Raw genomic sequence first — 14,247 nt, forward strand, 5'->3', positions numbered from 1 at the left:
TAGCCAGCATGTGTCAGGCACACAGTAGAGGCTCAGTGAATATTTTTTCCAAAGCAGTGTTGAGCCCCAGGCAGTAACCAGTTGCCACTCTTCTTCCCACAGTGAGAACTACCTGGTGCGATGGGGCAGCAGGGGCTTCCCAAAGGAGATCGAGATGCTCAACAACCTGAAGGTGGTCTTCACGGTGGGTGTACATTCTTCTTGTAGCCATCTTCCACACTCACAAGGATACAGTCTTGGAAATGAGAGGCTGGCCACTTGATCAGGAAGGAGCATGACCTTGGGAAGGATTTGTGTTCTGGGCTTTCTGGAGAGATTCAGAACAGATGGGGGGCTGGGTTGGGGTGGGGGGCGGGTGTTGTGTGCCCTAAAGAAGCTATTAGGGAGGTGGGTCTTCCCCTCTCTATATCTTCTTCCCTCTTTCTTTCTCACTCATGTGCACACTGAGAATACACACAGAGCGCTGTGTAAACAAGCACAGACTCCTTCCAGCAATAATGTCTGCGTGAACTAGATACAGCAGCTATTCTGATTTATCAGTAAGTTCATTGGTTAATCTGAGTTCCTTTCTTTGGCTCAGACTTTCTAAAAACCTTTCTAAAATGTATCAGAAAAAAAAAAAAAAAGAACTCCTAAGAACATTGGCTGCCTTGATAAATTGTATATTCTGAATAAAATTAAGTCATAGATGACCAAAGATCTTAATGGATCCCTGAGATCATTCTTCCAAAAACCAATACTTGCTGGGCAAGACACATGTAGAAATGTTGAAATCAATTGTTAGTTGGATGACTTATTTCTGAGAGTGAACCTGGCTTTTTAGTTGTGGGGAAGACAAACAGTGGAAATCAGAAGATAAGGGTTATTATTTTTAGCAAAGACCTTTCTCTTGTCCTATTTCCATGAGGGTGTGTTAAGAGTGTTATCTTAAGATACCTAAGGATATTGGTGTTCTCTGCAAGATCCTTTGGAGAGAAGAGCATTTATGAGATTTTCACTCTGATGCATGTGTTAGCAAGGAAAATTACAGAGGAGGAGTCAGGGAGGGATTTGGGCATTGGCCAAACCTATGAGTTTGATCCAGGAGTGACCGACATGCTACATTAACCTACGTTGCTCTACAATAATTTTCCAGTTACAGCCCATTAAGTGCAATGTCTCATGTTATGTCACAATTAGATTGGAGTGCAGCTGATTTATTTTGTTTGTTATTTCCTGAAAAATGGGCCAGAGGCATGGAATAAGATCAGAGTCCTAATTGCTTAGACAAAGTTTTCCTGGCATATATAAATGTGTCTCAGTCATGTTTATCTATTATTAGTTAGAAGGAGGAGCCTATTTATTTTCTTGATAAATAGGAAAGTCCCATAGGGCCTCCTGATTAAACCAGGAGACAGATGTTTCACAAGAAGGACAGGGACAGGGAATCAATCAGTGATTCATTTTGCAGAGAACCAATTCATGATGTAAACATGCAGGAAAGGTCATCGGTAAATTTGTGTCTCTCAATATTAATGAGAATGTGATTCTGCTTGAATGGAATTCTGCCTGGGCTGCTATGTCTTCTTCCCACAGCAAATGAACTTGGGAACCTTGGTTGACTGGTTCAACAGGCTGATATTTCTCTGTCTTGAAATGATGGAAGTCTTCATTTTGGGACAAGGAAAGTCATGATGCTCTAACTTCTTTTATTGATTCAAGATCAATTCAATGAGTACCTAACATGTGCTTTGTGCTAGGTATTGGGGATATAGCATTGAATAAGCTTATTGAACCTTTCTATCATGGTATGATGGGGGGAATTCGGAAAATAAATAAATGAGTAAATAAACAAGAAATGTCAGAAGGCAATCCATGCAATGCAGATAATTAAAACAGGATGATATGATGGCGTTTGACTAGGACTTACTTTCAATTGGACATTGAGGTGATATTTAAGTTAGAGATGAGATGAGACTTGGCAGGTATGTGCCTTGCTGTCCTTATTTATTTTTCTCTGGATGTTAGTTCTTTCTAGTTTCTTCTTTGGGGGCAAAGCCCTAGGAGCTGGCACATGAGTCGGGCCAATGGTGAACTTCCCCTCTGTCTCTTTTATAAGCATTTAACCCCTTAGATCTGTAAGAGGAAGGCAGAATATACTACCAGTTTCCCTAAGAATTTGCCCACTTTGGGGGTTGTTGCTAACATACAGGAAACAAGACTGAACAATAAAAGGAGTACTAATGAATTACTAAATTGGGTGACACATGTTTTAAGTTTTATTGCACTGCCTGAACTTCCCTAATATGTCTGAGTTTTATAAGGTCAACGTAAAAATGAATTAGAGACACCACAAATTGGAACACAGTTCTGAGGAAGGATCACACATTTATACACTCTCCAGAGAGTAACAATGTGTTTGAGCATTTTTCTGTGCTTGCATAACATATTAAGATGGTCTGGGTGCCTGGGTGGCTCAGTTGGTTGAGCATCCAACTTTGGCTTAGGTCATGGTCTCAAGTTCATGAGTTTGAGCCCTGTGTCAGGCTCTGTCCTGACAGCTCAGAGCCTAGAGCTTGCTTCAAATTCTGTGTCTCCCTCTCTCTCTGCCCCTCGCCCTCTTTTTTTTTTAAATTTTATTTTATTATTATTTTTTTTTTAATTTTTTTTTCAACGTTTTTTATTTATTTTTGGGACAGAGAGAGACAGAGCATGAACGGGGGAGGGGCAGAGAGAGAGGGAGACACAGAATCAGAAACAGGCTCCAGGCTCCGAGCCATCAGCTCAGAACCTGACGCGGGGCTCGAACTCACGGATCGCGAGATCGTGACCTGGCCGAAGTCGGACGCTTAACCGACTGCGCCACCCAGGCGCCCCGCCCCTCCCCCTCTTGCACTATCTCTCTCCCTCTCTCTCTGTCTCTCTGTCTCTCTCTCAAAACCCAGGCACCCCTATGTTTTTAAGTTTATTTATTTATTTTGAGAGGGACAGAGACATTGTGAGTGGGGGAGGGACAGAGAGAGGGAGAGAGAGACTCCCATGCAGGCTCTGCACTGTCAGCATAGAGACTGATGCAGGGCTTGAACCCAGAAATCTATGAGATCATGACCTGAGCTGAAATCAAGAGTCATACACTCAACCGACTGAGCCACCCAGTCACCCCAGCTTAATTACCTCTTGGAAGGCCCTATCTCCAAATACATTTTCAGGTTCTGGGAGGTTAGGACTTCAACATATGAATTCTGAGGGGACATAATTCATCCCATAACATCTAGGGAGGATCCTTTAGGTGCCAGGGTCTTTGTGACTCTGGAATGCCTCTGAAAGATACCAAACTAGATGTTTCAAAAATATGAAAATTTCTAATGAGAGGGGGGAAGTAATTAGGGATGAAAATCATTATAAGGGAAGCAAGCCTTGAGCTCTTAAGGTTGGAAAGGATTTGGATATATAGAGGAGTAAGAGGTAAGTATTTGAGGCAGAGGTGTGGACAGGGGGCTTAGGAAGAAAGATTGAATTGAAAGTGAGCATTGTGTGTTTGTGGAGCAGTAACGGGATCTTTGTGACAAAAATAGAGTACTTACATGCAGAGAATAGTGGGGAATTGGTCAGGTAGGACAGCTGGAAATATATTATGTCTGGGATCTTTCACGTCAGCTGGGGAAGATTAGCACTAATAGGGTAGGAAATAGGGAGCTATTAAGGTTGTTGCGGGGAGAGAAATTAAATAATGAACATGGCTTCTAAAGATGAGTTTTTCAGGGATATCAAGGTGGTTGGGAGGAAGGAGGCAGACAGGCCAGAGAAGAGGCTTTCCAACCATCTGCATGTAAGATAATTGGGATCTCAAATTCAGTTGCCTATAGGGCAAGGCAGAAAATACAAATGAGTGGCTGAGCTTCCTTAGCCAGAAAGCCCTCTTCTCCCCTAACTTTCCTCTCCCCTTGCCCAGTAGAGAGACTTTGAGGAGAGTCAGGGAGCAGATGTCCATTCCCTCAGCAGGTGAAAGGACAGCCCTTGTATCAGTCAGAGTTCTCCAGAGAACCTGAACCAATAGGATATATATGTAGGTTTATTCAAAGGATTTGGCTCACAGGATTGTGGGGACTGGCAAGTTTGAAATCTGTAGGGCTGGCCAGCAGGCCTGAAATTCAGGCAGGATTTCTTTATTACTGTCTTCAGGCACAACTTGTCCTTCACTGGAAAACCTCAGGTTTGGGTGCTAGAGGTACAACAGCGAATACGGCCTCAAGGCCTTCAACTGATAGGATGGGGCATATCTACATTATGTATGGTAACCTCCTTTACTTAAAGTCCATCGATTATAGATGTTAATCGGGCCTACGAAATACCTTCACAGAAGCATTTAGACTAGTGTTTGACCAGGCAACTAAGCACCATGGCCTAGTCAAAGCTGGTGCATAAAATGTGGCCATCACGGGGGCGCCTTGGTGGCTTAGTCAGTGATTTCAGCTCAGGTCATGATCCCAAGGTTCGTTTTGTGGGGCTGAGCCCTGTGTTGAGCCCCATGTTGGGCTGTGAGCTGACAGTGTGCAGCCTGCTTGGGATTCTTTCTCTCCCTCACACTCTGCCCTTCCCCTGCTCACTCGTGTGCATGCTCTCTCTCTCTCAAAATAAATAAATAAACTTAAAATAAAATTAACCATCACAAGCCTGAAGCAGGAAGGTGTGGACTACATTGGGACCATCCATGTTTTGTCCCCAGAAACTCTGCACACCCCCATGCTCTTCTTTCCAAACCATACACACTGAGAGCCTGGGGATGGCTGCTTTGCCTGGGCCCTGGCTCTTATGTGAGCTGACAGGCTATTCCCAGTGCATATGCCTATATGAGGATTAACTTGGAGGAAAAGCAGCTATTCCCTAGTGAGGCCAGGCCCAGGATTCTCTGCTCGGACGCCAACAACTTGCCTTGATCCCATCTGGAAGGGGGTTCCAAGAACACTGAAGCTTTTAGATTTGAGCAGGACACCCAGATACTGAGGTGACCTGGGTGGTTTTCTCTCCCGTGTATCTTTCTAATGGGGAGAGAGAGATTTTGTGGTAGTTAGGTTTATGGACTTTGGTGTTAGAATGACTGGACAGTGTCTCCAAGGACTAAGGTCATGACCTCTGGAAGCCCCTTGTCTTCTTCGTGTCTCAGTTTCCTCCTCTGTAAAATGGGGTGCAAAAACAGTATCTACTTGAGAGGGTTGTTAAGGATCAAACAAGACAATGGCATGTGAGAAATACAGCACCGTGCAGGACACATTAGTGTAGTTCACCAGTTTCAGTGTTCTTCCTTCACGGCACACACCTGAGGGCACTCAGCTGTCCCCCTTGAAGTTAGCTGCGGCTGCCTGCCTTGCTTTGGCCATTGAAATGCAAGCCAAAGTGATGTGCCTTGTCTGGGTGGAAGCTTTAAGACCAAAAGGTGATTCGCCACATTTCCTTCCCCTGCTGTGGGGACAGTGGAAGCACCTGTTCTGAGGAGATGGCTAGCCCAGGGTGGGTAGTTGAGCAAGGTGGGAGAGGAGTGGGTGGGGGGCAGCTGTCTGCATTTGGCATTCAGCCGGAGCTAGAAGTAAACTTCTGTTGTCTTATAAAGCTCTGAGATGCTGGGATTACTTGTGCCACAACAACCCATTCCTGATTGATATACATACGTCAGGTGTTCAGTGAATGTAACTATCGGGAGCTTTCCCTCTTCCTTTGGCCTTCTCCCTCAGTAGTGCTGAGTGGTGATGAGACAAATGAAGTCATTTGTAGCAAAAGCTATTTTGGATCCATCAGCTGGCATATAGGAAATGTTGCCTGTATGACTGATATTGTACTTCTATCCTCTTCTCATTGGTTTGAAATTGAAGAATGGGGATTGAACACCAGAGACCTGTCACTCAGTTTCCTTTCTAGAACTTTCTAAAACTCACAGTTCTTATCTATGGAATGGGTGTATTGTCTTGTTTTCAGCCTTTCCTGTGACTAATTGTATGACTGGTCCTTGTACACTAAGTGCTAAGTACATCTGCCCCAGAATTTGCTATCACTAGGCTTCCTTTTCTACTTCTTTAGACACATGGTAACTATTAATTTCCTGCCCTACAGGACCTTGGAAACAAAGACCTCAACAGGGATAAAATTTACTTGATTTGTCAAATAGTCCGAGTTGGGAAGATGGATCTCAAGGATACTAATACAAAGAAGTGCACGCAGGGACTGAGACGGCCCTTTGGGGTTGCAGGTAATGACATACTACACACCAGTAACTTTTACTGGAGTGCACATTTTATATGGCTGAATTTTAAAGATTCTTTCTTTCCCTCTCCTTCTTGCCCTCCCCACCAAAAAAAAAAAAATTTATACCAGACAGCTCCTAATATCTACATTTCTGGTGACTAAATAAAAATAATTGGTGGCTAAATCTAGATTTATGATGAAGGCAGTGAATAATGGATTCCTCGTGTCTGCAGCAGAGTGTTGGGAGAGCATTGCAGTCTGAACATTTGGCGCCTTTGCTCCCCAGCGTGGTGAAGGAGGAACAGTTCGGGTGGGATCTAATTATGAGGCACAAATCACTTTTTAAAAAATATCCAGGACAGGAAATGCAGTTACACAGAATGAGTCACTGGCCACACATCTAAATTCTAGATGGAAGTGGACGTTTGGAGAGTTGGTGTGACCAAATGAGGTTGCTTTAGAGCAGCCTCACCTCCTCATTTTTCTCCAAGCCTTAGCTCTCTCTCGGGGTTTCCAAGGCTTCATCATTCTTTAACCACTTTTATGGTTTTTGTTATATTTAACTATAACTTGCATTATTATTTACCTAATATATTTTCTTTTAATTAGCCCACTTTAAACTAAAGTACACTTTTTGGAAGACCATTTAAATACCTGTGAAAACAGCTATTTTATATGCCAGTTTTATTTCTTTTTATTAAAATATGCTTTTTTGTTTTTTGTTTTGTTTTTTGGCTTTTTAGAATGAGAGAAAGTGCAAAAGAGCGGGGGGGGGGGGAGGGGCAGCAGGAGAGAGAGAGAGAAAATCCTAAGCAAGTTCCAGGCTCAGTGTGGAACCCAACACCAGGCTCGATCCCCCAACCCTGGGATCATGACCTGAGCTGAAATCAGCAGTCAGATGCTCAAATAACTGAGCCACCCAGGTGCTCCTAAAATATACTTTTTAAATCATGTACCATTTATAATTCCTCTGTATCATCTCTAAACCCTGTGTTTCAGGTTCTTCGTTCAAGATACCCCGATTTGTAAGCACAAACCAGCTGGCTCTCCAACAAGTCCCCTGGCACTGCTTGCAAAGTGGTGGAGTAGATGAAGTTAGCTTATAATGACCTAACTGGTTTTTTTTAGCCTGGCATTGTTGCTAGCTAGATAGTTAGGTGACCTTGGCAAGCATTTTGCCCAGGGACTTAGTTTCATTATCTGCAAAATGAGAGACTTGGACCGATTGATCTGTGCCCTGCTCTGAAATGCTGATTGTATATAAGGGATATTCCTGACATCGTAGTGTCCCTGTTAAGGCAGTGAGGGTTCTTCAACCTTACCTCAAACCGTGCCTTTGTCCTCATCTGTAGTCTGCGTGCTCTTTTGGCTTCAGGTGAAAGCAATTTGATGTAACTGAAAGATTCAAGCATAGATTGCTTCAGGCATAGCTGGATCCAGGAACTTGAATTTATATCTCATTATCTCTCAGCTCCTATGTCCTCTTGCTGACTTATTCTGAAGGTGACTGTCCAGTTAGTTGGCAAAATGTGGGCCATCTGTTCCAAGCTTGCATCTTACCAGTTTAGTAATCTAGCGGAAAGAAAACACCTCTTTCCCGTTGGTTAGTAGAAGCCCCAGGAACATAAATGTAGACAACATGCTCATTCCTGAAGCACTTACTCTGGGCATGGGGATGTGGTCCTCTGACTGGACAAGTCATATGAACAACTCTGGAGCCAGAGGGAAATTGCTACACCCAAACCATGCTCACTGAGAATGGGCTGGGGGGGGGGGGTGTCTGTTGATCACAGGAGTGGACAATGGATTCAAATAACAGTTCCCCTTCCTTCTGTCAACTCCCTGACTCCCCTCTTCAATTAAATGCAGTCATTGGCTGATTATTATCCAGACAGTTTTAATGGGCTTGAAGTGTTTGAGGTATTTCATGTCACTAGGGTTTTGGCTATATTTGACTAGCTGTTCTCCATGCCCCTCCCCTGCCCTCACCACCATTTCTATAATCCCCTCTCTAATTCAGGAGTTCTTCACCTTGGTTTTATGGGCCTTTAGTGGCTAATTTGAGGTGAAATTTCAGAGGGTCCAAGATCCCTCTGGAATTGCAGGATTCAAAGATCCTGCAGTTAAGTGTTCGTGCATATGAGCATGTTTATGAAAAGGGAGCAAGTAGATTTCATTAGATTCTCAGGTCCCATAGGGGGTCCTTGTGCTTGGGTTTTGTAGGCACAGTAGACACCCAATATATCTATGTCAAATCCAGTCCTGCTTGTTTAAGTTCATAGGCACTCTTCTGATTCTTTTCTCTTGGCTTCGGCTAAACCACAGTCTCTTGGATATTTCTGTGGCCTACTGACCTCCCAACCTGCTTTTCCCAGAAGTGCTTGCCAGGTGCTACACATTATGAACCCTTGCTGTCTGAGTATTGTCTGATTCTGGCTTGCTTGCTTTTTAAGACTTTCTGACCCAACCTCTCTTATCCTATAGTCTCATCCCATTGACATCCCTTCCTGGGAGCAGGAGCGTGTAAGTCATTAATTCTTTTTTCTTTCTTTCTTTTTTTTTTTTTTTTTTTTAGTTATGGACATAACAGACATCATCAAGGGGAAAGCAGAGAGTGATGAAGAAAAGCAACACTTCATTCCTTTTCACCCGTGAGAGATTTTCCATTTGTTTCCCTTCTTTTAAACCACACTCTTCCTCATTGAAGGCTGCTGGAAAGTAGGCTGTAATTCCCTGAGTTGGCGATGGGCCCATTGGGCCTCCCAAGAGGAGGGCAGTAAAAGAACGAGTGTGTCTCTGTGCCAAGGCACTTGAGACCAACCTGCTTTTCACATATTCGTTCATCAACTGTTCTGTATTTGACAGAGTTTGATTGACATCTGGCAGAGGGCTGGGCACTGCAGTAGCATGGGGCATGAAGTGGTTAATAAGATAGACGTGGCCTGTCTTCTTGGATCTTATATTTTGGGGAATTAAAATATATTTTGGGGAATATTTTGGGGAATTGATGGGGAATTAAATAATCAACAAAAGATTAATGCATTGATTACAAGTAATACAAGAACCATGACTCTGTGAAGCAATAACATATCAAGAACATAGAACAGGGAATCGTCACCTGGTTCTCACGGATGGAAATATCCATGACTTGAGAGGAGGGTAGTGAGGAGGGTAAATGTCCTTTTCCTGCTCTGAAAAGGTGTCTGTAAGAAAGCAGGACCTCCAGTTTGAGAATGTTGTCTTTACTCTGTTACCCCAAGGATGTCCAGGGAGTATGGTGTTTTGTTATTGGCGATGAGGTCAGTGACTCTCATTAAAGCCTTTGCCACCTTACTGAACAGATGTTCCTTTTGAGGACTTGGGAATCCTTCCTTTCCAAGAGTCTTCCTAGGGAAAGAAAAATGGCCTCTACTTATAGCAATGATGTTCCCAAATCTCTGAGCCATGTTGCTTTGTGGCATTTCCTGATGGCATCTATGCTGTCTGAGCTGGCATGGGCAGTCTCACTTTTCACCTAAGGTGTATGGAGGGCCTGGGTAACTTTCTGGAACACATGGAACCACAAGGTGGGGACCTTATTGACAGCGCCACATAAGCATTTTGTGCTTTCTTTTCCTTCCCAGAGTGACAGCTGAGAATGACTTCCTCCATAGCCTGCTGGGCAAAGTCACGGCCTCCAAGGGAGACAGTGGAGGGCAAGGTAAAATGCCACAATGTGCCCAGTGGACTGGGCTCTGTCTTGGGAGCTCTTGATTCTTTGGAAAACAGTTCAAAATCCTAAACCCTGGGAAACATAGCCTTCCTTCTAGACAGACCATTGTGAAGAATGGAAGCATGTGATCTATGGAGATGGAAACCACATCTCCTGAATCTGGGAGGCATGTCCTAGTGCCTAGAGGAAGAGGGGAACTGATATATCCTATCTCTTATGTGTCAGGCACTCTCATATATCTCCTTAATTGATTTAATTCTTCCCACATTCCTGTGAGATACGTGGTATCTACCTCACTTTACAGAGGCTAGGCTTAGAGAGGTGGGTTAGTTTGACAGAAGCTGACATTGCTAGAAGGCACCAGTGGGATTCAAACCCACAGATGTCTGGCTCCAGAGCCCATCTGCTTTCCACCTTCCTTCCTCCTGGGTTGGGTCACTGCTTCTGAGATTGTTTCTCTCTGCTTCCAGTGGTGTCCTCCAAAAGGAGCTCAAGGGGAGAAATGGTGGGGGTTGGGGGTGGGGGCAGCGAGACGAGAATACCTTGAAGTTGCCTCTTCATGGTGAGCGTTCCCTTCCAGGCCTCTGGGTGACCATGAAGATGCTTGTGGGTGACATCATTCAGATCCGCAAGGACTACCCACACCTGGTGGATAGGACTACTGTGGTGGCCAGGAAGCTGGGCTTCCCAGAGATCATCATGCCAGGTCTGGCCTTCTCCTGGGGTGGGGGAGATCTAGCTTGTCACATCCATTTTCCCTTTAAAAAGTCAACTCCTTACTTTTCTACTACATCTTTTCTGTTTCTTTCCCTGAAGGTAACCACTGGAAATGATTTTTGTATATCCAAAAATCTTCCATGCATTCACGTAATAAAGACAAACACATAAATATACACACATGTACTTTTCCCCCTCACAATGGGATCACACTTCATATGCTTTATATACCATTACTTTACACACTTTATATAGAGTTCTCTGATTTGCTTTATCACTTAATAATTTATCATGGACATTCTTTCTACTTTACTACACATTGAATAATTCTGTTCTTTTGGGGAGGATATGTCATTCTCTTAAATTTTTAAACTATTTTTTTTTTATTACCAGAGGACTCCATGCTCATTGTAAAATGTTAGAATAGCATGAAAGGGTATAAAGTGAAACATTAAAAGCTCCCTCAAATCTTTGTCTCTAGAAGTAACTGCTATTAACATTTTCTGAACGTGTATATAATAAAAAAAATAAATAAATGATATGATATAATAACATTCTTCTGAAACTTCCCTTTTCATCTTAATCCCGTCTTAGACTTGCATGCATAGCTGCTCTCACTTACTCCTCCTCCTCCCCACAGTGTATAGCGGTCCCCTAGGGGCCTGCCCTGTGGTTCATTTGGACCTGCTTTACCTGTGACATCAACTCCTTGTGCATTCCCCTGTGGGGCTTTCCGTTCTGATTGCCCCCCATTCCTGAACACCTCCTGACCCTCCTTCCGTGTTCCTTGGGGACTCGAAAAGGCACTCTATCTTCTGCACAGTGAAAGATTGTGTGGCTGACTGTGGTTGCTATTCACAGGCCAAGATCAGCTCCATTGGAGCTTTCCTTTGCCTTTCCAGAAGGTGTCACTAGAGGATGGAAATTAAATGATTTTAATGGGGAGAAAAACAGCCAATTTTGACCATCCCGCCTACCTTTTTACAACTGATGTCCTGGCGTTTGTCCATTCCGTTTTTACCTATCTTCCCAGCCTCCCTGATGAGGAAGCAATGCTTTTTTCAAGCATGTCTGATCTTGATTTCATTAGTAGATGTCAAGGCAGGGCACTTCCTCTCAGGCCCCCACTCCCTGTGCTTCCCAGTCAGTGTCTCTCCTGCGGCACAGACACCAACTCTTGTCTCTCTCTCCCTCTGCCTGCAGGGGATGTCAGGAACGACATCTACATCACTCTCTTACAAGGAGACTTTGACAAGTACAACAAGACCACACAGAGGAATGTTGAAGTGATCATGTGTGTGTGTGCAGAGGATGGCAAAACGCTACCTGTAAGGGCCCCTGCTGCTGACCCGGGTGCCCCGGCCACCATGGGTGCTTCTGCTCTCAAAGATTTGCTTTTCTCATCCCAATCTGCTAACTGCCAAGAGCCTTTGGGATGCCTTGAGTAACATGATCTACACCTTTAGAGCTTGGTTAGCATACTGGCCCATAGTAAGACCTTGTATCGTGTTGTCTTTTACATCAAAGCAGTTTTTCAATGTCTGTCTCTCTCCTTTCATAATCCCTTTTTCTTTTTTCTATTTCCTTTTTTTTTTTTTTTTTTGCTTGACCTCAGCTTATAGGTCAGTTTTTTTGCTGTTAAAATGTTGTTCACATTGAAACTTGAGCTGGTTTATTCAGGCAAAATTCATGACAAGAAAAAGGATCAATACAGAGCCTTGGGCTAGTGTGGAGACTCAGGATGGCCTCAAAACAGACATTCCCAACACTTAATCCAACTCCCTAGTGCTCAGCTAGAATTCTGGTGGAAAGCCTTATTCGTAAATTGGTCTCCAGAGGGCCAACACAGTGTATTCAAGAATGCAAAGCACATTGCTATAAATATTTATACAGCATATGTCCTATATAATATTTGTCATGTGTGTTTACATTTATTTACTTATATTTCCTCAAAGGTTGTCAGCAATTGTGTCCAGTGTGTGGGAGGGCTCTGCTTCTCCATTTCTCCTTTTGGAGTACTGAGCTGAAAATAAAATCAGCTCTCAGCAGCAGTTTCAGCGTGGGCAAATATTCCTCTTAGGCCACAGTAGGTGATTAGATAGCATAGTACCGTGGGGGCGTTGAGTATTGATAAGTCATCTGCTCTAGCCTTGGGGCCTGGGGCTCAGGCAGATATTTCTACCCTCTACCTAAGAACATAAATGGCATTCACAGGGGAATTACTACGTGCCAGGCACTGGGATAAGTATGATGCATTGCCATTATTATCCCCATTTTTACGGGGGTGGGGGCAACTAAGCCTTCAAGTGAAACTGCTTTTCTAAGTACATAAGTACTAAGTACTTTTCTAAGTACATACATAAAGTTAGTATATGGTAGGGATGGGGTTTGGTTCCAGGTTTCAGGCCCTCTTAAATACTTCACTATAATGCCTGTCCATTAAAAGAAATCCTCCAGTTTATTTCTTATATCAAAAAATGATGCTAATAACCGCTTCTTTCAAATTCTGGGAAGATTAATAATTATTTTTTAAATGTAAAGAAAGCCCCAATTGTCTTTTTTGTTGGTAAAGACTGGCCCCGTTAATTAATATCTAGTTGAGCAAAAATCCAAGTGTTTAAATCATCCTCTTCTTGTTGGTTCTGAAGAGTAAAATAAGTGAGAGACATTTTGCTCTAAAGATCACAAAAGAAGAGCGGAGGGCTTTTATCTGAAAGGGAAATTGCATTTCACGAATGTATAGACCATTGCTTTGAAGTTATTTTTATCTGACTACCTGTTGAAGAACTTTTAAACCTCAGCTTCATTTTTAAAAACACTGATATGCTCACCTTCAGTGTTGTCAAAGGACAAATTAGAAGGAACATTTAGCAGGAATGCAGGCATCGAATCTTGCTCCTGAACCATTCTTCTACCGCTGCCACCCTTTCCAGTCACACCCGACCAGGCTGCGCAAACACGCTCATCAAAGATGAATATATAAGCAGGTATTCTAGGGGCTGAAATGGAGAGGTAACTATGGGGCACGGTGATAATTTGCAGTTTCCTCTATTAGGGAAGTTATGGGGGAGTTCAGTTGACTGACTACTGAAAATTGCTAAGGAAGCCTGTGGGAGGCTGTTCTTTCTTTATTTGCAGAAATAAATATTACTGCCTAATTAAGTGTCAGGCAGCACACTCAAATACTTTTGATACTGGTGGGTTCCTGTGGAAACAGTTGCCTTCAGAGGTATCTATTTCTTTTCCCGCTGCAAGTGCACACTGCCCTTGGCAGAGCAGGGCAAGAGGACAGAGTAAGTTACACGTGTCCTTGGCCCACTTTGGGGTCTCAGCAACCTTTTACAGGAGGGGCCATAGCAGAAAAGCTAATGCAGTGGACTCTGGGATCAAATAGATCAAGTTAAAATCCCAACCTCCCTTCCTAGTAGCTGTATAATCTTGGATAAGGTTTATTTGTCTATAAAAGAGGAGTCATAATTTCCTCCTCACAGGGTTGCAAGTTAAACAAAATGGTAAGGGTAAGGCACCTGGTATGCAGTAAATACGCAGAAACAGGAAGGGGGGTAACATTCAGAGAAGGGCGAGCAACTGCAAGTTGATGC

General features: G+C 43.4%; 1 protein-coding gene across 3 annotated transcripts in view; it reads left to right on the forward strand.

Moving 5' to 3' along the window:
* Positions 1 to 14,247, forward strand: part of DOCK2 (dedicator of cytokinesis 2) — a 417,694-nt gene that overhangs the window by 54,974 nt on the left and 348,473 nt on the right. For all 3 annotated transcript variants that reach the window (XM_058723143.1, XM_058723150.1, XM_058723158.1), the window contains exons 9-14: positions 103 to 184; positions 6,085 to 6,220; positions 8,792 to 8,867; positions 9,840 to 9,916; positions 10,509 to 10,634; positions 11,849 to 11,973. In XM_058723143.1, the coding sequence (XP_058579126.1) occupies positions 103 to 184; positions 6,085 to 6,220; positions 8,792 to 8,867; positions 9,840 to 9,916; positions 10,509 to 10,634; positions 11,849 to 11,973 (622 nt within the window). The remainder of the gene's footprint in view (positions 1 to 102; positions 185 to 6,084; positions 6,221 to 8,791; positions 8,868 to 9,839; positions 9,917 to 10,508; positions 10,635 to 11,848; positions 11,974 to 14,247) is intronic.

Source organism: Neofelis nebulosa, chromosome 1, assembly GCF_028018385.1.
Source record: "Neofelis nebulosa isolate mNeoNeb1 chromosome 1, mNeoNeb1.pri, whole genome shotgun sequence".
In the NCBI taxonomy this organism is placed as follows: Eukaryota; Metazoa; Chordata; class Mammalia; order Carnivora; family Felidae; genus Neofelis; species Neofelis nebulosa.